Genomic DNA, 20,223 nt, shown 5'->3' with positions numbered 1-20,223 from the left:
TAGAAAAGAGTAAGATATTGAAACGAATATTTTTGGGCAACCGCATCATTGTAATCTCGCAGCCATTTCTCATTTCTCATTTCTCACTTCTCAATTCTTCTCGCGAAAATCATTTCTTCACCATGACTGTGGACGACGACAACTTCCGGTTCTTCGGACTTGGAGGATGTAATGAAGTGGGTCGGTCATGTCATATCATCGAATACAAGAATAAGGTGATCATGCTTGACGCTGGTGTCCATCCTGGTTACGCTGGTCTTAGTTCACTTCCGTTCTACGACGAATACGATTTGTCAAAAGTCGATATTTTGCTCATTAGTCACTTCCATTTGGACCACGCTGCTTCGTTACCGTATGTCATGCAACACACAAACTTCAATGGACGGGTGTTCATGACTCATGCTACAAAAGCCATCTATAGATGGTTACTCAGTGACTTTGTTCGAGTCACATCAATAGGTGGTGGAGGAGACTCACGGTTGAATTCAGGTAATGAAACTGCTACCAGTAGCAACTTGTATACGGATGACGACTTGATTCGATCATTCGACAGAATCGAAACCATAGACTACCACTCCACAATCGAAGTGGAAGGAATTAGATTTACTGCCTACCATGCTGGTCACGTCTTGGGTGCTTGTATGTACTTTGTCGAGATCGGAGGGTTGAAAGTGTTGTTTACTGGTGACTATTCACGAGAGGAAGATAGACATTTGCAGGTGGCTGAGGTCCCGCCTATGAGACCAGATATCTTGATCACGGAGTCCACATTTGGAACTGCCACTCATGAACCTCGTCTTGAGAAAGAGGCCCGAATGACCAAAATAATTCATCTGACCCTACTTAAGGGAGGCCGTATACTTATGCCGGTGTTTGCCTTGGGTCGAGCTCAGGAATTGTTGTTGATTCTCGAGGAGTACTGGCTGCAAAACGAGGACCTCCACAACATAAATGTGTTCTTCGCATCTTCTTTGGCCCGTAAGTGTATGGCAGTATACCAGACCTACACCAATATCATGAACGATAACATTCGTCACGGGGTGTCTTCTGCTTCAGGAGGAAAACTGAACCCATTTCAATTTAAGCATATCAAGTTGATTAGAAGTCTTGACAAGTTTCAGGATATCGGACCCTGTGTTGTGGTAGCGGCGCCTGGTATGCTTCAGAATGGCGTTTCTCGTGAGCTTCTCGAACGGTGGGCTCCAGATGCCAAAAATGCGGTGATCATGACTGGATACTCCGTAGAGGGAACTATGGCCAAAGAGCTCTTGACCGAACCTCACACAATCCAGTCACTGCAGAATGCTGATGTAACGATTCCCAGGCGTATGGCCATCGAGGAGATTTCATTTGCAGCTCATGTTGACTTTCAGGAAAATGCAGGCTTTATAGACATGATTAATCCACTGAAGATCATTCTCGTTCACGGTGAGAGTAATCCCATGGGTCGGTTGAAATCTGCTCTTTTGAGTAAATATTCGAGTCGTAAAGGCACTGAACAGGAGGTCAAGGTTTTCAATCCCAGAAATTGTGACGAGCTTCTGATCGGAATTCGAGGGTTGAAGATTGCTAAAGTCTTGGGCAATCTTGCCGAGGAAGAATTGGCCAAGCTCCAGAAGGATATCAGCAAAAAACTAAAGGAAGACGAGTCAAAGATGGACGAGACGACTGATGGAGAAGTTAATGGTGACACTTCAGAACCAATCAAAACCGGTCATACCATAGCTGGTGTGCTTGTATCGAAGGACTTTGACCTCAGCTTCCTCCAAATGCAAGATTTGCATGAGTATACCCAGCTTTCCACCTCGATTCTCAAGTCAAAGATAAGCTTAAAGATCAATGCTGACATCTCGTTGATGAAGTGGCATTTGGAGCAAATGTTTGGATACATCAATATAGTTAACGACGACGAGGAAGAATGGGAGTGTCTCATAATGGATAAAATCGAAGTGCTTGTGGATCGAACAAAGACCACTGGAGGTGGATTATTCATAACGGTGGAATGGATTAACGATAACTTGATGGCTGATTCGTTGGCTGATAGCGTGGTAGCCATCCTTTACTCGATAGACTCGTCTCCAGCGTCGGTAAAGTTGTCGTCTAAACCACACTCGCATTCGGTAAAGCAAGAAAATGGAGAAGAAGCGGAACCAGAAAAACCTCCACCTCTGCCCAAATTTGCACATGCCGACAACCAGATCTCTGGGCGCTTAGCACGTATATCTGCATTGCTCCGAGCCCAATTTGGTGACACATTGAACATGTTGGATAACGGAAACAGTGCCAAAATCAAGATAGGCAAGAATGAAGCCACGGTGAATTTGCTTGATTTGCAAGTAGACTGTGGTTCTGGGTTTCTTAAGAGCCGGATTGAGAACATAATCAAGCGGGGATGTGGGCTTACCGCTCCTTTGAGTCAATACGAGAAAAAGTAATGTATACTAGTTTATGGTAATTGTAGTTTAAATTCGCAGCCATCGCAGCTGTTGCATTCATCGCGCGAAAATCACCTTTTAACATTGAAACAACTCTCACAATATAACCATGTCGTAAGTATTAGCAGCACCATATTTGCAACTTCGTACTAACCCAGTGACTTAATCGACAGACCACGATCAGAACTTACTGAGCTCGAGCTTCAGAAACTCGAAGAGTTTGAGTTTGCTCACGGCCCTATGTCGTTGCTTCAAAACGCTTTGGATAATAATACACCAGTAGTAATATCGTGTCGAAATAACCACAAGATGGTGGCCAGGGTGAAAGCCTTCGACCGTCATTGTAACATGGTTTTGGAAAATGTAAAAGAATTATGGACGGAAAGCGTCAAGAATGGCAAAGGTAAGGTAGTGAATTCTGTGTCGAAGGAGAGATTTGTGTCCAAGTTGTTTTTGAGAGGCGACTCGGTGGTGATTGTGGTGAAAGCATAGTGTATATTAGAAGCATAGAAATGTAAATGAACTTGTTCGCTTTTAGGTAGAGTTGGTCGCTCAAGATTCTCGCTCTCTTCAACTTCTCACACATATTTCTCTGAGGTTAAAAGCTCACTACAATAATAGGACAGCCTTACTTTACGTATTGAAGTCTACTTGTTAACATCATAAACTTATCTAACTCATCACCAACTCATCACCAACGGATCTAACTCATCACCAACGCATCTAATTCACCACCATCGCATCACAGTTGCATCACAATTGCCCTCTTTATAACGCGCCAATCCATAATATGAAACTCAAACTACAGGCTCGAAATACCGAGACAATCAGGACTACACTTTCGCTTGTCAGTCTGCTTCGCAAATTTGTGGTACTACGATTCACCCCAGAAAAATTGATAGTGATTCTGGTTCATCCTACTGCCATGGTCCCCGAGCCCCAAGCATGGTGCAAACTCAACGTAAAGTCTGTGTTTGACAGTATTGAAATACAATCGCTACATGAAAACGTGATTCTGCTCGAAGTCAACATTGATCTATTTCTACAAACCCTCCGAAATTACGATAAAGCAAGCAGCGACATTCTTAATATTCGACTACAAAAGAAGGACTCAAATGGTGAAGAAGGGAGTTCTGGTTCCAGCGGAAGAAATGCATCATTGGCACTTTTCTACACGAACACTTCTGTTGGAATGCGCCCGGTGAACCACACCTTCAAAATTCCCGTGAAAATCTTAAAATCTGCTGGCCAGGAATATGTGGAGCCGCAGATACTGGATGTAGACTTGATGTTGAAGCTTCCACAGCATTTTAGCGGTGCGTTTCGACGACTTGATAAATTCGACAGTAACCAATTGGTGAAAATACAAGCCCAAGGCAAAGATGGGGGTTCAATTCGGTTCATAGTGGACCAGGAAAACAAGATCAAGGTTATAATACGTTGGAATAGTAAGTTAGAGATCTACAACCCGGCTGATATTGGAGAGGGAGAATCACTTCGACTGACAATAGACCATAGTCAATTGGGCCAGAATGAAGAGCACGATATCCTCGTACATATCAAGGACTTAACAATGGCTTCCAAAAATCGTTTCCACCTGTCAAAATGTTATCTTCTTGATGTCACTGAACCGGGCATGCGTGGTACATGGACTACTCAAAGACTCCGATGATGTCGAAGTGGTATACTATATCATGGCTGCTCGTTACGATGATGACTAACTCGTCTATAACTCACCAGAAGTCTTTACTGTTATTGGTCCTTTAAAATTCGAGCCGTAACAGAACTCTGAGTCATGGTGACTCGTGCGAAATTTCCAAATTGCTTTCATTTGATTTCTCAATCTTAACAATTATGGCTCGCTCATTAGAAAGAGAAGATCCATACTATTTCGGTGCTGGCCCGGCGTTATTGCCTACTTCAGTACTTCAAGAAGCGGCGTTGGACTTGATTACCTATGGTGGTGAAAATTTGGGAATTGGCGAGATTTCCCACAGATCCAAGCCAGCCATTAAAGTAATTGACGATACAAAGGCAAACTTGACGAAGCTTCTCGATATTCCTGATACCCATGAGGTCTTCTTCATGCAAGGTGGAGGTACTACCGGTTTTTCTTCCATTGCCTACAACATGTTTGCTAACTACGCCAAAAAGACAGGCACCAAAGGTAAAGCTGCCTACGCCATTACTGGCTCATGGTCTCAGAAATCCGCTGAGGAAGCCAAGAGACTTGGGTTTGACGTGGATGTGGTCGTGAATACAAAGTCGTCCAAGTACACAGAGATCCCTCCATACTCTTCATGGGCACCAATTGATGCCAACAAGACTGCCTACTTGTACATTTGCGACAATGAAACGGTCAATGGTAACGAATTCAGAGACGTTCCCGACACTTCTTACCTTCCTGAAGGCGTCGAATTGGTTGCCGATATGTCGTCCAACATTTTATCCAAAAAGATCGATGTGAGCAAGTATGGATTGATTATGGCTGGTGCCCAAAAAAATATTGGTTTGGCCGGACTCACCATCTACATTATCAAGAAGAGCTTATTGGAGCATGCTAGCGACGAGGAATTGAAAAAACTCAATATTCCATTGTCACCTATAGCGTTCGATTACCCAATTGTGGTGAAAAATAATTCAGCTTATAATACTATCCCCATCTTTGCTTGTCAAGTGATCAAGCTTGTCACTGACAAACTCATCAAGGAAGGAGGTGTCGAACCAATTGAGAAAACCCAATGAAGAAAAGGCAAAAATACTCTACAGTGCACTTGACAAGTACCCCAAGTTCTATACCACTGTTGTCCGTCCTCAAGACAGATCCAGAATGAATGTCGTGTTCAAGTTGCCCACCGAAGAGCTTGAGGCCGAATTTGTGGCAGAAGCTGCCAAGCAAAAGTTGACAGGACTCAAAGGACATCGGTCTGTAGGAGGAATGAGAGCCAGTCTTTACAATGCGGTTCTGTTAGCCGCAGTTCAAGCTTTAGCGCAGTTTGTCGAAGAGTTTGCAACGAAAAGAGCATAATATATAAAGGTCCATTAATATAATAGTCAGATTATGTACTCCCGTTTTTATATGTAGAGCCCATAAAATTTCTGAGAGGTGCAACTTCAAATGTTTCTGATCGCGAATTTTTCAGATGTACATACATTCAAGTAGAACAGTACTTGCTCGATATGGGTCCCGAACGCCCCTACTAAGGCCACTGGTGTTGGGTCGATATTCCACTTCGCCGGCAGCGACAATAGAAGCCAGAAAAATTGCACTAAATCGTGACAATTATATTAAATCGGTATACGACCGCATCGCCAAAATCCCACCGGAGAACTATAGAAACTTCAGCATTGTGGCCCATGTTGACCATGGCAAATCAACCCTTTCTGACAGGTTACTAGAGCTAACAGGGGTCATACAGCCTGGAGATAAGAACCAGGTTCTTGATCGGTTGGATGTTGAAAGAGAGCGAGGAATCACTGTCAAGGCTCAAACATGTACAATGATATTTAATGACCCCCGCAACGGCCAGGATTACTTGTTGCATTTAGTTGATACCCCTGGTCACGTTGATTTCCGTGCTGAAGTATCTAGGTCATACGCTTCTTGTGGAGGTGCACTTTTGCTTGTGGATGCAACTCAAGGTGTTCAAGCACAAACTGTAGCCAACTTTTATTTGGCCTATAGTATGGGACTCAAATTAATACCCATCATTAACAAGATAGACTTGGACGCAGCTGATATACCTCGAGCTATGGACCAGGTTGAGTCAACCTTTGAACTCGATCGTGAAAACTGTCTTCAAGTAAGTGCCAAAACTGGCCTCAATGTGAAGTCTATCCTTCCTGCCATCGTCGATCACATTCCAGCCCCTGACTGTGACATCAACAGTCCCCTAAAGGCTCTCTTAGTTGACTCTTGGCACGATCCATATGTTGGCGTAGTGATGCTTCTATACGTCAAAGAAGGAACCATCAAAAAGGGCATGAAGTTATTGTCGGCTCACACTGAAGGACGATACGAGGTGAAAGAAGTTGGCATTATGTACCCAGACAAGGTTCCCATGGAAAGCATTCGTGCTGGTCAGGTAGGGTATATTGTGCCTGGGATGAAGGACCCAAGTCAAGCCAAGATTGGAGATACTTTTTTTCAGTATGGAAAACATGAAGGACTTGAAGCACTCCCCGGCTTTGAAGAGCCGAAACCAATGGTGTTTGTTGGGGCATTTCCAGCAGAGGGATCCGAGTTCAAAGTAATGGATGACCACATTGCCAACTTGGTGTTGAATGATCGTTCTGTCACTTTAGAAAAAGAGACTTCAAACGCTCTTGGTTTGGGTTGGCGTTTGGGCTTTCTAGGTTCTCTTCATGCTTCTGTCTTTCAGGAACGACTCGAAAATGAATACGGAGCAAAGATCATTTTGACTGCTCCTACGGTTCCCTATAAGATAGTTTACAAAGATGGAACTGATAAGATTGTTACCAACCCAGATGAATTCCCAGGCTCAGATTTGCGTAATCAAAACGTTGACAAGCTTATGGAGCCTTATGTCAACGCCATTATGACCATTCCCGATGAGTACATTGGGGCAGTTATGTCACTTTGTGAAAATAATCGTGGCATTCAAAAAGAATTAGAATACCTCACTAATGGACAAGTTCTTATGCGCTACGAAATTCCCTTGGCACAGTTGGTGGAAGATTTCTTTGGAAAGTTGAAAGGATGTACCAAAGGTTACGCTTCGTTGGACTATGAGGATGCTGGCTATAAAAAATCCGATATAGTTAAGATGGAACTTTGCGTCAACGGAGAACCGCAAGATGCACTCACTCAGGTGATGCACAGGTCTCAAGTCCAGGCAAGAGGTAAAGAATATGTTGTTCGTTTCAAAGAGTACTTGAGATTTCAACTCTTCGAAGTTGCCATTCAGGCCAAGGTTAATAATAAGGTTGTTGCTCGTGAGACAATCAAGGCGAAACGAAAGGATGTTACTCAAAAGTTGCATGCAGCGGATATTTCTAGAAGGAAAAAGTTATTGCTGCGTCAAAAGGAGGGCAAGAAGCAAATGAAGGCTAGTGGAAGGGTGCACATAAATCACGAAGCTTATCAAGCATTTCTTCGCCGGACAATATAATTGTATATAGCTTGCATTAATTACAAACCGTACTATAAGAATCGTTTGTAAACCACATTATCAGACTCGTCAACGTAGTTGTAACCCAAACTGTCCAAAAATTGTTGAAAGTCCTCTTCACTGGCATCTGGTGGTAATTCAAACCCACATAAAATCTTACCCATGTCATTGCCATGATTACGATAATGGAACAAGGTTATATTCCATCCACTTTTCAACGCATTTAAAAACTTATTAAGCGCTCCTGGGCGTTCAGGGAACTCAAATCGGTACATTCTTTCACGTTGCAAAGATGGAGATCTTCCTCCTATCAAATAACGACCATGACTCTTTGCGAGTTCGTTATCCGAAATGTCTATGACTTCATTTCCAAGAGCCTCGATAGCAGAGGAAATTTCAGCAAGTTCTTTCTCCTTGTTCGTCACGTTGAAACTGACAAAGATATGTGCTGGGTCTTTGGAATACCGATAAGAAAACTCAGTTATAGCCCGAGGCTCAATGATTTCCTGAAGCTTCACAAACTCGCCTGCTTTCTCAGGTATAGTTACTGCCAATGAAACTTCCCGTCCTTCACCAAGAACTGCACGCTCACTGACGAAACGAAGTCTATCAAAGTTCATGTTGGCACCACTCAAGATAGGAACATAGGTCTTGCTGCTGTGATCTGTATCGGGAGATTCGAGAATATACTTTTTAAGACCAGCCACCGATAAGGCGCCTGAAGGTTCAACTATCAGGCGAGTATCTTCGAAGATATCCTTGATGGCAGCACACAACTCGTCAGTCAGAACCCTGACCACTGAATCGACATGGTCCTTACAAATTCTCCACGATTCATCGCCAAGGATTTTCACCGCCGTTCCATCTGCAAATGTTCCCACAGCGTCCAACTTCTTCATATCACGAGCCTTAAGCGATTGGTACAAGGCATCAGCATCATAGGTTTCTACTCCGATAACCTTGATATGAGGAGCAATTTTCTTAAGATACACAGCGACACCGGCAATCAACCCACCACCTCCAACGGGAACGAATACGGCATCACACTTGTCGAGCCGCAACTGGCGTGTAATCTCCAATGCTATGGTGCCCTGGCCGGCAATGACATATGGGTGGTTGAATGGGGGAACGTCAATTAAGCCATTGATAGATGCCAAACGAAGACATTCCTTCTTGGCGGCGTCAAAATCATCACCGTAGAGGACAACTTGGGCACCTAGCCTCGAAACATTACGGAATTTGATGGAAGGTGTGGTGGTAGGCATCACTATTGTAGCCAGTATTCCAAGACGATGAGACGAATATGCAACTCCTTGGGCATGGTTTCCTGCAGAGCACGCAATAACGCCAGGCAATGGCTTTTTCGAATTGGCCTGAAGATTGGCAATCATATTATGGGCACCTCTCAACTTGAATGAGAACACCGGAAGAAGATCATCTCTCTTTAAAATGATATTGGTGTTAAAGCGTTGTGAGAGGTTAACAGCGTGAGTTATGGGCAGTCCACCCTCTTCCACGACATCGTATACCCTCGATGTAAGAATCAATTTGATATAATCCGGGTTACCATCGGCATCAAGATCGGATGGACGAAGTTCAGGAAATTTTGCCGCACTATTAGAGACTGGAAATGACTGACATAAGGCTCTCTTATTTACAAGAAGGGTTTTAAGGCTGTGAGGTAGCCTCTGTGGTACCTTTCGACTCCATACTGTATTCATGGTGGGACCACTGAAGAATATGAGTGCGCAGCATTGAAATAGTTGATGGTGTATGGATGGCATATGAGTCACCAAATAAGCTGACGAACATAGTGCATTTTTGTAAACGTTCTAGATATAATGTACTCAGGACGTCATTTTGGTAGCCATGGCCATTAATTTCTCAAGATCAGCAGATATTACTTACTCTTTCCCTAATTTTTTGGCCTACTCCTGATATCCTGCACCTAACCGGTTGCAACCACTTTCCTATTTGGAAATTTGTACTGCTGGTAGGCTATATCCAACTGTTCTGCTAATATTGACCTTGGCTCCACAATATCAGTCATGTAGGAGTATATCGTAACAAGCAGGAGAGTAATTTTTTATGAGCTTCCCAATTTATAATGATATCGACGAGCTTGTTGCAGCCATTAATAGCAGACCGCAGTATCTCGGTGATCAGCGTCGGCTGCGCGGTGGTGATAATAATGGAGAGCAAGACCCAATACTAGAGTTTTTACATGCTCAAGACCCGGAGTCTCAAACTCCACGACTAGTATCGTTACCCACAGCGGCAGAACTTGCTAGTGTAGATTTATCCCTTCATTGTGAATACCTATATGACTTTACGAGCTCAATGGAACCTACTCACGGCATGCAAAGCCACTTTCCCTTGGAATCAATGGGAGCATTACCATCTGCTGAATCCCACCCAACTTATAATTCTTCGAGGGTTCCAAGCACCGATACTAATTCATTTACCCAGGAACATTCGGCTCACTTTGAGCTGCTGAGAGATTTGTCCTACCCTCACGAAAACGTACCGAAGGGCACCATGTTTATGTATCCCAATGACGGCACTGAGGGCTGGACGCCCTGGCGGGAGAGGTGGGACATTAGCGACATGAAAGGCGACTTTGATGCTGCCGTTCAGCTGAGAAAAACGGAGCAAACTTGGGATTTAGAAGATCAAGCTTGGAGCAATTTTTTTAAAGATTTGAGAAGCAAAACCAAACACATGTCAAAAAAAAATTGGAAACCGGTTTCAATCTATCAAGCATTAGGAATGCTAAAAAGAGATGATACTAGATTACCTGATGATTATGTTCCATACACCAACTGTACCGGAATATTCAATTTTAGACCTCCGGGAGCATGGAAACGGGGTCCAAAGAGAACCAAGGAAATCAAGAAAACCAAGAAAACCAAGGAACAATCAACCGGCTAGCTCTTTGGTGCACTTTAGAGAAGTTCCATCAGAAGAGGTCCCTTGGCCCAGTTGGTTAAGGCGTGGTGCTAATAACGCCAAGATCGGCGGTTCGATCCCGCCAGGGACCATTCTTACCTTTTTGCAGTTTTTTAACACGATTACAGCGACTAACAATACAAATGGCTGGCAACAGCCCTAAGGAGATAAGGTAGTTTTCCTGACAACTGTATGGTTTTTTGGTGATATCTTATTGTCCCTTCGTATTAGCAGGCTATTTCGCGAATTTGTATAATTTTGCGAAAAAGTGAACTTGAAAATCATACGTCCGCTACTATAAATTCTTTTTACTGAACACTTACAAATAAAGATCTTTCATCAACCAAAAGCTACATCGAAACCATTATAAATCAGAACGTTGACGCGGATGTAGTTTCATTTAATCGTCAACCTACTACACGTCTTATCTCCTTGCATCTTCTTCCCAAAAGAAGAAAGGGCGTGTGGCGTAGTTGGTAGCGCGTTCGCTTAGCATGCGAAAGGTCTCCGGTTCGACTCCGGACTCGTCCATTTTTGTTTTTCCAACCTCCAAGTCGTGTACATACCATTCCTCGCTCAAAGTCTGAACTTGTCGACCTTTGGACATCAAAGTATCATGGACTCACCACTTGGCGATACCATTGGTGCTCGGTTGAATGCATATTTGACTTCAGCAGAGGATTTCAAGAAACAAAGAAAAAGAATTAATCGCAAACTTTTACGTTTACGCCATGAGTTGAAAATAGTCACCAAAGATACCAAAAAATTCAAAGATAAAACGTCCCAGGTGACGCCTGAAGCATACGAAAAAGATGCTAGATACGGGCTTTTGCTTCTACTTACAGCTGAGAGAGATCTTATGTATTCGTCGGAGATCAAAAGCACCATGGAAATTAGTAATGAGAACTTATCATCTTACCGACAATTGATGATCAGCAAAATCAAAAAGGCTTTGATTCATTGTAAGCGTTTGCTTGCTGTGATTTCCAACGAAAGCCGCAAGCTGGTAGTGTTGGAAACTTTCGTGTATAGTGCTTTGGTGCAAGGACTTTATTCGCTTAACAAGAAGAAGTGGGAGGCACTGATCCATGCATATTCAGTGGCTCGTTGTGGGTTAGACTACTTTTTGTTGCACGGGGATCAAACAAACTTGGAGAGAGCTGCCATTGAGGAAATCATGGATTCTATAGTCGACCCATCGTTGACTTTTGCCATATCACAAATGGGCCATAATGTATCTGACATGAAGTCTGCTGCACGCAAACATTGCCACGACGATGTTGTATCCTTTTTAATTCCTGCTGTCACGCTCATTCAAGATTTGGACAGTCTGTGTGTTTCTGACATCACCTCAGAAGTAAATCTCATCAAATCTGTTTCATGGAGAGACCATGAAGCTACTTTGTACAACGATGAATTATCACTCAAAATTATGGATTTGACACAAGATGATAGCTGGAAAGATTTCCTGTCTGCTGACAGCTATGACGCCTTCATTACCGGATGGAGTAGCGCATTGGATCTTCATAAAGCCGACACTGAAAAAGCCCATGATGAAGACGATATGGAAGAGGCGCAAAATAGGGCTATTGTACTCACCTATATTAATTACAACTTGTTGTTCACCACCATCAAACGAGACTTGTTACTCATCAAAGAACTTGGTGACAGAAACTACGGTTACTTGGAAACCTATAAAGATATTCATCGTTTGTTTTCCAACGTACTCCGTGTCACGGGTGAAATCAAGGACTTGCCTGGTGTGTACAACGATGAAGATCTTTATAAAAGCTTGGAGAGATTGGAACAATTTTTCGAGGCTAAGAAAATAGTTACTTTGGGAGATGCTTTTAATTACAGTGGAAAGTCTCCAGAAGCCTTGGCGATCTACTCCCACGTTCAAAAATCGCTCGACCCAACAGGCTCCTACCCAATTTCAGAGTTCCCCTACGAAGTAACCAGCAATTCTGATTACGAGGAGTTTGTTCAAGTTGTCAATCGTCGGGTTACTCAAGCCCAGGTTTTGGCCCAGTTCCAGCAAACCAAGACCAACAAATACGGCACTGACAATATCTACGAGTACTCAGATCATACTAATGCTGTCAATCTCAAGCGTGACGTGATCATAACGCCTGTTTTAAGCAAGCCGGTGCTCTTTGACATTGCGTTCAATTACATAGGCTACGACTCTGCCAGTGACAAACTGGCCCCCACAGAAGTCACGATGAATGATGAAGATAGCAAGAAGCGTGGACTATTTGGCTTCTTCGGGGGCAGATGATATACCTCGGCCGATGGGCCATAATGTGTATAATGTACGAGTGCGTAATATTTTCACGATAATCTCATTTCTCACATATATTTTAATTCTTTCATTGAAATCTTATTCTTTCGCACGCTACAATGAAACAAGTCACAGTTCTACTTGGGTGTGTATTGGGACTTTATGGGTCGTTTCTTTCTTGGTCCGTGCTCCAAGAGAGAATCAATACCAAACCATATGGAAATAATCCCTCTACCGGCCATCCTGATTTCTATAAATCACCATTGATCATCAACACTGTTCAAGCACTTTTCGCCAGTATTGTTGGTTTCGTATATTCCGTCATAAGTTCCAAGTCAAGTCCTTTCACCATCTTCACCAGGAACGAGAAGAAGCATTCTTCCGTGTACTTGAGGTCTCTTTTCATCCTTTCATTGACCCTGAGTATTTCATCACCAGTAGCATACCAGCTGCTCAAACATGTCGATTATTTGGCGTTTTTGTTAGCCAAATCTTGCAAGCTCATACCAGTCATTTTGGTTCACCTGGTTTTGTACCAGACCAAATTCCCCTTCTACAAATATGTTGTTGCTGGTGCCGTGACGTTGGGGGTGGTGGTGTTCACATTTGCCAACTCTTTGCGGCCCGAAAAAGTCAGCATGAACGACGGAAACACAGCATTGGGGCTTTTCCAGCTCGTGGCATCAATGGTGTTGGACGGGCTAACAAACTCAAGCCAGGATCAGCTCTTTAAATGGGCGAATACCGCTAAGCCTAAAGTCAAGCTCACCGGCGCCAGGCTAATGTGTATCTTGAACGCCTTCATCTTTATAAATTCGCTTGCTTTCACGGCCCTCTTTAGGTTCGACAGCGAAATTGCATACACATACAACTTTGCTAAGCATTATCCTCAGGTAATTATGCATGTTGTCCAGTTTGGCTTGTTGGGCGCATTGGGTCAAGTTTTCGTGTTTATCATTCTCGAGCGTTTTGACTCGCTCATCCTCATCACAGCTACTGTGACAAGAAAAATGATCAGCATGATGCTCAGTGTGGTTTTGTTTGGCCATGTTTTATCACCTACTCAATGGACCGGAGTGCTGCTAGTATTCATGGGCATTGGCTATGAGGCATGGATGAGCAGTCTGGAAAAAAGCAAAAAGGCAGCGCAGACAGAGAAGGAGAAGAAATCACAATGAAAACTCGATTTTCATACCTACCAATTGCATATCCATAGACCCAACTCTTAAGCATATCTTCATAGAACCACACCCGTACACCCACACGTCTAAATTCAAGATTCTGAGCCGCCTCCAGTAACAATGTTATTGCGACGGCCTTGGATGCTGCCCGGCAACATTTGTTGTGCTTTGGTGTCACTTTTTCCGAAAATAGTGTGCACGGTCTTGTCGGTATGGACCTTATATGTCTTGGAACTCGATATCGTCTACTATGACTACATTTTGACTAGACACAAGACAATACTCGGACTCTTTTTGGGCCTTATAGCGGCTATTCTTTGTGGAATGTGTTTGTACTTGTACTACATGGTAGTATTATCAGGTGGTGGCTCACCGCTCGACTTTGAGGAGCTCAGAATTGATGATATATCTTCTTTGAAGCGTCCATCTTATCGACCAGAAAACCCGTATTCAGAACAAGATGACTTGCGGGGTACTACAGCGGACTCTGAATACAACCGGAATATGGTCGTACCTCCTGAATTTCTCAAAGTCCACACATTCAATACTGGACTGAATCCACCAGGTTTGAGCGTTTCTGGAAACTCTCCAACCGCCTACCGTTATTGTGTCAAGTGTAGTGTGTGGAAACCTGATAGATGCCACCATTGCTCTTCTTGCAATCGGTGTGTGCTTCGTATGGATCACCATTGTCCGTGGTTTGCAACATGTATTGGATATTACAACCAGAAGTACTTCATTCAGCTGATCATATACGTCACAGTGTATGCTTCATTTCTTAGTGCTGTGTCACTCTCGGTGTTGTGGAAGTTCTTTGTTGACGAAAAGTATAGCGAGGGGTATCTAAGCCTCAATCTTGTGTTTTTATTCGTCGTGAGTACTGCAATCGCCATAGCCATTGGTATCTTCATGCTGATTCTGGTATACTTTGTATTTAAAAACCGAACTACAATCGAGTTCCAGGAGTCTCGATGGAATAGAACCAACGAAGGACCGTCTGGGGGATTTCAGTACGAATTCGACTCTAGCGGTAAGCAGAAGAAACTCGATAATATCTTCGACTTGGGCACGATGAACAATTGGAAGGCAGTTATGGGGCCATCATGGTTTACCTGGATACTCCCAGTCTCTGTCACCGACAGATACTCCGAAGACCACAATGGACTCAATTTCCCCATTAACGAGGAGGCATACGAAAAATGGTACAATAATGCCCAACTTCAGTATCGCTTAAACCAGCAATTGGCGGAATACAAGAGAAAAGTACAAAGGGAACGAGAACAGGAACGATAGCTACGACACTTCATAACAACAAAAAGACAATTTTAAGTATATACTTCTTCTCGTCACCTCGTGCACCCGTGCACCGGCCATCCGCCAACTTTTTTATCTCCACCCTCACTTCCTTCAGTATGTATTCTCAGCTCCCATTCGACGAAATCAAGGTTGACGAGTCTCAGAAGAAGCGTGTGGCCTACTTTTATGATGCAGACGTGGGAAACTACGCCTATGGTGCTGGGCACCCCATGAAACCTCATAGAATAAGAATGGCTCACTCGTTGATTATGAACTATGGATTGTATAAAAAGATGGAAATTTACCGGGCAAAACCAGCAACCAAGCAGGAAATGTGCCAGTTCCACACCGATGAGTATATTGATTTCTTGAGCAGAGTGACACCTGACAACCTTGATATGTTTGCAAAAGAGCAAATCAAGTTCAATGTTGGAGATGACTGTCCAGTGTTTGATGGATTATTTGAGTATTGTGGGATTAGTGGAGGCGGACTGATGGAAGGAGCAGCACGGTTGAACCGAGGAAAGTGTGATATTGCCATCAATTATGCTGGTGGTTTACACCATGCCAAAAAGCTGGAGGCATCTGGTTTCTGTTACCTCAACGATATCGTTCTTGGTATCATAGAATTGCTTAGGTACCATCCCCGGGTTTTGTATATCGATATCGATGTGCACCATGGAGATGGAGTGGAAGAAGCGTTTTATACTACCGATAGAGTGATGACGGCATCTTTTCACAAGTATGGAGAATTCTTCCCTGGTACTGGAGAACTTCGCGATGTTGGTATTGGAAAGGGAAAGTACCATGCTATCAATGTTCCATTGCGTGATGGAATCGACGACCTGTCTTACAAGTCGATTTTCGAACCGGTTATCCAAAAAATCATGGAGTGGTACCAACCTTCATGCGTGGTTTTGCAATGTGGAGGTGACTCTTTGAGTGGTGATAGACTTGGATGCTTCAATCTTTCAATGGCAGGGCACGCCAACTGTATCAACTTTGTCAAGTCGTTTAACATCCCCATGATGGTGGTTGGTGGAGGAGGCTATACCATGCGTAATGTTGCCAGAACATGGGCATTCGAAGCAGGATTATTGAATAACGTGGTTCTTCCACTGGAGCTTCCTTATAACGAGTACTACGAGTACTACGGTCCAGACTACAAGTTGGATGTCCGTCCATCCAATATGTACAACGCCAACTCTCCCGAATTCTTGAACAAAATTCTCACCTATATCATCTCCAACTTTGACAACACCAAACATGCCCCATCTGTCCAAATGAATTACACCCCGCATGACCCAGAAGACTTGGGCGATGTGGATGAGGATACACCCGAGGCCTACGACACTAAAGGAGGATCGCAACAAGCACGAGATGAAATGGTTGTTGCGCCTGGAGAACATTACGATGACCGAGAACCTGTGCGTAATATAGATGAGGTCACACAAACGAACGGGGAAAAAGCTGACCAAAACGGAAATCCAAATGGTAGCAACGGCAGTCAAAACGGTAACAGTAACCATGGAAACCAAAACGAAACCGGCAACCAAGAAACCGATAAATTATCTCTCACCGACGAAGAAATGAAAGCGATTGAAGAACTCAACCAGGAGGCCGATAAAAAGGAAGATTAGTGTAATTTACGATAAGAATAGAAGCAGATAAGAACGATTGTCAGAGTGTAGTCCAATGTGAACCTGAAGTGCCAGAATGTAGTCCAATGTGAACGGCAGCGGAGAACAGCCGTGTGACCTGCATACCGCTATTTAGAGTCATATCTCCGATACCCATCAGAAAGCCATATGTTTCAATTTCGGGTCCACACATTCATTTTCAAGCCCAAGTTCCTACCCAGGTTCCAAATATCTGCTCAGAGGTACTTCAGCCGACCGTTCAACGTGCGTTCTTGTACGGAATTGGTTTCTCGTCAGGACGGAATTGGAGCCATCAAACCTGGGTTGGTGCCTGTAGAATGGAATCCGGGCCTTAGAAACATATATTTAGTCAAAAAGCCATGGAATCCGTCGGTGAGGGATGCCATGATCGAGTTCATCCACCATATCCATGGAGAGTATCCCCATTTAAATGTGATTGTTGGCGAGTCTGTGGTGGAAGAATTACTGCAAGAAGTACCAGCATGGAATCAAATTGCCAGTAAAATGGACATTTCTCACAAGTATAACCAGACACTATACACTGGTTCGCTCTCTGAAATCATTGACAAGACTGATCTTATAGTAACGTTGGGTGGAGACGGTACTATATTGAGAGCGGTGAGTTCATTCTCAAACGAAAAAGTACCACCATTACTTAGTTTTGCATTGGGGAATCTCGGGTTTCTTCTTCCATTTGACTTCAAGACCTACAAGGAAACGTTTAGAGCCGTGCACGACAACAAAACATTTGCCTTACATCGAAAGCGACTTCAATGTGTTGTTAAACGCAAATCGGGCCATGTCGATGAATCGGAAAATCAGGCCAAAGATAGCAATGGTCATCCTCATATCATGATCCATGCTATGAACGACATCAGTCTTCATCGTGGAGGACAGCCCAATCTTACCTCTTTAGACGTTTACCTAAACGATGAATTTTTCACCACCACCACCGGAGATGGAATTCTGTGCTCATCGCCTACGGGTTCTACAGCCTACTCGCTCTCTGCCGGTGGGTCAATTGTCCATCCGTCCGTGCCGTGTATCCTCCTAACACCCATCTGTCCTCGGTCGTTGCTGTTTCGTCCCGTAATCATCCCGGAAACCTACAAAGTGATGATGAGGCTCACCGATGGAAGTCGCAATAGTGGTATAATGCTCAACATTGACGGTATTCCACAACCTGAACTTCGTCACGGAGACGAAATACACATCTCTATCGAACCAAGTCAGCGGTCCGGTCTTTGGTGCATCGCCCGCAGCAGACACGATTGGACGAAAGACATTAATGAGCTTTTAGGATTTAACCTGCTGTTCCGGCATGGAGGAGTGCGGCGCTCGTAGACTGGGCGGCGTTCCTCCCGCATGATTTTGTTTTCGCACAGGCGACAAGCGGTGGCACCCCCTTCGCACCCCCATTTCGGCCCAAATGGAGCATGACATCCATGCACCGCGTCTGGTGGTGACAGTTTTCACCACGTCCACGAAAGTTCCAATTAGCGACCGTTTGCTGCGCATAATTGCCATTTGTTTTTCCTGTTCCTAAACCTGGCCCTGCTTGATTTCTGGCTTTTTCCTTAGCTAGATATACACTACTGTTTGTGCCTGCACCCTCCAAACTTCGATACTGCGGCGTGAACCACCTTAACTATAGCGTAGCTATTTATACGAATTTTTTGAACCATGGCCACGCTTCCGGTAATGCCCAAGCAAAATGGCATAGTTCCTCGAGAGACTCCCCTGATGCTCGAGGAAACTACAACCTCCACATGGCTTGCTATAGGTCTGCTTGCGGAATCACTTGGTGATTACGAAAGGGCCCTTGCCTCCTATGACTCGGCCCTTCGTCACTCCCCAAACAATTTGGAGGCCCTTATTGGCCTTGCCAACATCTATCGTCTGCGTGATGTTTTCTTTAAGGCGGCCGAGTTGTATGAACAGGCACTTAATTACAGCCCTGAAAACGGTGAAACCTGGGGTCTCTTAGGTCACTGTTATCTCATGTTGGATGACCTCCAACGTGCTTACGCTGCTTATCAGAGAGCATTGTACTATCTTGACAACCCCAACGTTCCTAAACTTTGGCATGGAATTGGAATTTTGTATGATCGTTATGGTCTGCTTGAATACGCCGAAGAAGCTTTCGTGCGTGTGCTTGAACTCGATCCCAAATTTGACAAGTCAAACGAAATTTACTTCCGTTTGGGTATCATCTACAAACACCAGGGTAAACTCCAGCTGGCTCTTGAATGTTTCCAGTATATACTCGCAAGCCCTCCACAACCACTTACCCAGCCTGATGTTTGGTTTCAAATCGGTTCAGTTTTGGAACAACAGAAAGACTGGAATGGCGCAAAGGAGGCATACGAAAGAGTCCTTCAGGTCAATCCTCAACACGCCAAGGTCTTGCAACAATTGGGTTGTCTTTACTCCCAAGCAGAACCGGCAAAACCTGATCAAAATCAACCATTTCAACAAGATCTCACTCAGGCTCTTAAATATTTGAGTCTGCTGTTGGAAATTGACCAACTGGATGCTCACTCTTGGTACTACTTGGGCCGTGTCCATATGCTTCGTGGCGACTTCAATGCTGCTTACGAAGCATTCCAGCAGGCCGTTAATCGCGATTCGAGAAATCCAACTTTCTGGTGTTCCATCGGTGTGTTGTACTACCAGATCTCGCAATACCGTGATGCTTTAGATGCTTACACAAGAGCTATTCGCTTGAACCCGTACATTTCAGAAGTTTGGTACGATTTGGGAACCTTGTATGAAACTTGCAATAATCAAATTTCCGATGCTCTCGATGCCTATCGCCAAGCTGAAAGACTTGATCCGGGAAACCCCCACATCAAAGCTCGCCTCGACCAGTTAATCAAGTACCAACAAGAAGGAAACACCCATCCTCCTCAACCTCCTCCAGTATCTCAACAGCCGCGTCTTCCACAGGGCATGGTTTTGGAAAGTACTGTTCCCACTCCTCCATTGGGCGGAAACGGTGCTAACAATGCACCTGGTGCCCCAGGACCACCGGGAGCAGCTCCTGTTGGATTACCTCCCGCACCTCACGGTCAACCTGGTCAGCCTCCAATGCCCGCCCCTGGTCCTCTTTCCTTTTCCCAACAAAATCAGCCCCCACCTCCAGGAATCAAAAAGCCCAAAACTACCACCAAGAGAGAATTTGGACGATAAGAAGGACAAAAGAAGACTAAAAAGGCTCGTACCCTTCAACCTCAACATGCCGCGTTACATTCTGTTCTAATGCTTCTAAATGGTGCACAAGAA

General features: G+C 44.2%; 13 protein-coding genes and 2 non-coding genes across 15 annotated transcripts; 14 read left to right on the top strand and 1 right to left on the bottom strand. All coding sequences in view use genetic code 12, as the record gives it.

Annotated features, from left to right (window-relative positions):
* Window positions 1–122: 122 nt before the first annotated feature.
* Window positions 123–2,435, top strand: PGUG_02275 (cleavage polyadenylation factor subunit; the record flags this gene model as incomplete). Its single annotated transcript, XM_001486554.1, has 1 exon — window positions 123–2,435. One exon carries the CDS (start codon window positions 123–125, stop codon window positions 2,433–2,435), a length of 2,313 nt encoding a protein of 770 aa, XP_001486604.2.
* A 109-nt stretch (window positions 2,436–2,544) lies between these two features.
* SMD2 (mRNA splicing protein) lies at window positions 2,545–2,927 on the top strand (the record flags this gene model as incomplete). Its single annotated transcript, XM_001486553.1, has 2 exons — window positions 2,545–2,549; window positions 2,594–2,927. 2 exons carry the CDS (start codon window positions 2,545–2,547, stop codon window positions 2,925–2,927), a joined length of 339 nt encoding a protein of 112 aa, XP_001486603.1.
* A 298-nt stretch (window positions 2,928–3,225) lies between these two features.
* Window positions 3,226–4,107, top strand: MEC3 (Mec3p; the record flags this gene model as incomplete). Its single annotated transcript, XM_001486552.1, has 1 exon — window positions 3,226–4,107. The coding sequence occupies one exon, from the start codon at window positions 3,226–3,228 to the stop codon at window positions 4,105–4,107; it is 882 nt and encodes a 293-aa protein (XP_001486602.2).
* Window positions 4,108–4,289: 182 nt separating this feature from the next.
* On the top strand, window positions 4,290–5,180 carry SER1 (O-phospho-L-serine:2-oxoglutarate transaminase; the record flags this gene model as incomplete). The annotated part of the gene is made up of 1 exon (XM_001486551.1): window positions 4,290–5,180. The coding sequence occupies one exon, from the start codon at window positions 4,290–4,292 to the stop codon at window positions 5,178–5,180; it is 891 nt and encodes a 296-aa protein (XP_001486601.1).
* A 398-nt stretch (window positions 5,181–5,578) lies between these two features.
* PGUG_02271 (GTPase) lies at window positions 5,579–7,567 on the top strand (the record flags this gene model as incomplete). Its single annotated transcript, XM_001486550.1, has 1 exon — window positions 5,579–7,567. The coding sequence occupies one exon, from the start codon at window positions 5,579–5,581 to the stop codon at window positions 7,565–7,567; it is 1,989 nt and encodes a 662-aa protein (XP_001486600.2).
* A 32-nt stretch (window positions 7,568–7,599) lies between these two features.
* Window positions 7,600–9,351, bottom strand: ILV1 (threonine ammonia-lyase; the record flags this gene model as incomplete). The annotated part of the gene is made up of 1 exon (XM_001486549.1): window positions 7,600–9,351. One exon carries the CDS (start codon window positions 9,349–9,351, stop codon window positions 7,600–7,602), a length of 1,752 nt encoding a protein of 583 aa, XP_001486599.2.
* A 304-nt stretch (window positions 9,352–9,655) lies between these two features.
* FGR12 (Fgr12p) lies at window positions 9,656–10,498 on the top strand (the record flags this gene model as incomplete). Its single annotated transcript, XM_001486548.1, has 1 exon — window positions 9,656–10,498. The coding sequence occupies one exon, from the start codon at window positions 9,656–9,658 to the stop codon at window positions 10,496–10,498; it is 843 nt and encodes a 280-aa protein (XP_001486598.2).
* Window positions 10,499–10,534: 36 nt separating this feature from the next.
* On the top strand, window positions 10,535–10,608 carry PGUG_05999. Its single transcript has one exon. It is a non-coding gene; the product is annotated as a tRNA-Ile (tRNA).
* Window positions 10,609–10,974: 366 nt separating this feature from the next.
* On the top strand, window positions 10,975–11,047 carry PGUG_06000. Its single transcript has one exon. It is a non-coding gene; the product is annotated as a tRNA-Ala (tRNA).
* An 85-nt stretch (window positions 11,048–11,132) lies between these two features.
* Window positions 11,133–12,797, top strand: PGUG_02268 (signal recognition particle subunit; the record flags this gene model as incomplete). The annotated part of the gene is made up of 1 exon (XM_001486547.1): window positions 11,133–12,797. One exon carries the CDS (start codon window positions 11,133–11,135, stop codon window positions 12,795–12,797), a length of 1,665 nt encoding a protein of 554 aa, XP_001486597.2.
* Window positions 12,798–12,919: 122 nt separating this feature from the next.
* Window positions 12,920–13,978, top strand: HUT1 (Hut1p; the record flags this gene model as incomplete). Its single annotated transcript, XM_001486546.1, has 1 exon — window positions 12,920–13,978. One exon carries the CDS (start codon window positions 12,920–12,922, stop codon window positions 13,976–13,978), a length of 1,059 nt encoding a protein of 352 aa, XP_001486596.2.
* Window positions 13,979–14,101: 123 nt separating this feature from the next.
* On the top strand, window positions 14,102–15,274 carry PGUG_02266 (palmitoyltransferase; the record flags this gene model as incomplete). Its single annotated transcript, XM_001486545.1, has 1 exon — window positions 14,102–15,274. The coding sequence occupies one exon, from the start codon at window positions 14,102–14,104 to the stop codon at window positions 15,272–15,274; it is 1,173 nt and encodes a 390-aa protein (XP_001486595.2).
* Window positions 15,275–15,393: 119 nt separating this feature from the next.
* On the top strand, window positions 15,394–16,917 carry RPD31 (histone deacetylase; the record flags this gene model as incomplete). Its single annotated transcript, XM_001486544.1, has 1 exon — window positions 15,394–16,917. The coding sequence occupies one exon, from the start codon at window positions 15,394–15,396 to the stop codon at window positions 16,915–16,917; it is 1,524 nt and encodes a 507-aa protein (XP_001486594.2).
* Window positions 16,918–17,085: 168 nt separating this feature from the next.
* On the top strand, window positions 17,086–18,282 carry POS5 (NADH kinase; the record flags this gene model as incomplete). Its single annotated transcript, XM_001486543.1, has 1 exon — window positions 17,086–18,282. One exon carries the CDS (start codon window positions 17,086–17,088, stop codon window positions 18,280–18,282), a length of 1,197 nt encoding a protein of 398 aa, XP_001486593.2.
* A 339-nt stretch (window positions 18,283–18,621) lies between these two features.
* SSN6 (transcription regulator) lies at window positions 18,622–20,130 on the top strand (the record flags this gene model as incomplete). Its single annotated transcript, XM_001486542.1, has 1 exon — window positions 18,622–20,130. The coding sequence occupies one exon, from the start codon at window positions 18,622–18,624 to the stop codon at window positions 20,128–20,130; it is 1,509 nt and encodes a 502-aa protein (XP_001486592.2).
* Between the last annotated feature and the right edge of the window lie 93 nt (window positions 20,131–20,223).

Source organism: Meyerozyma guilliermondii, genomic scaffold (genome assembly GCF_000149425.1).
Source record: "Meyerozyma guilliermondii ATCC 6260 scaffold_2 genomic scaffold, whole genome shotgun sequence".
NCBI lineage: Eukaryota > Fungi > Ascomycota > Pichiomycetes > Serinales > Debaryomycetaceae > Meyerozyma > Meyerozyma guilliermondii.
The sequence above is the reverse complement of the archived record's forward strand: the minus strand, read 5'-3'. Positions and strand labels throughout refer to the sequence as shown.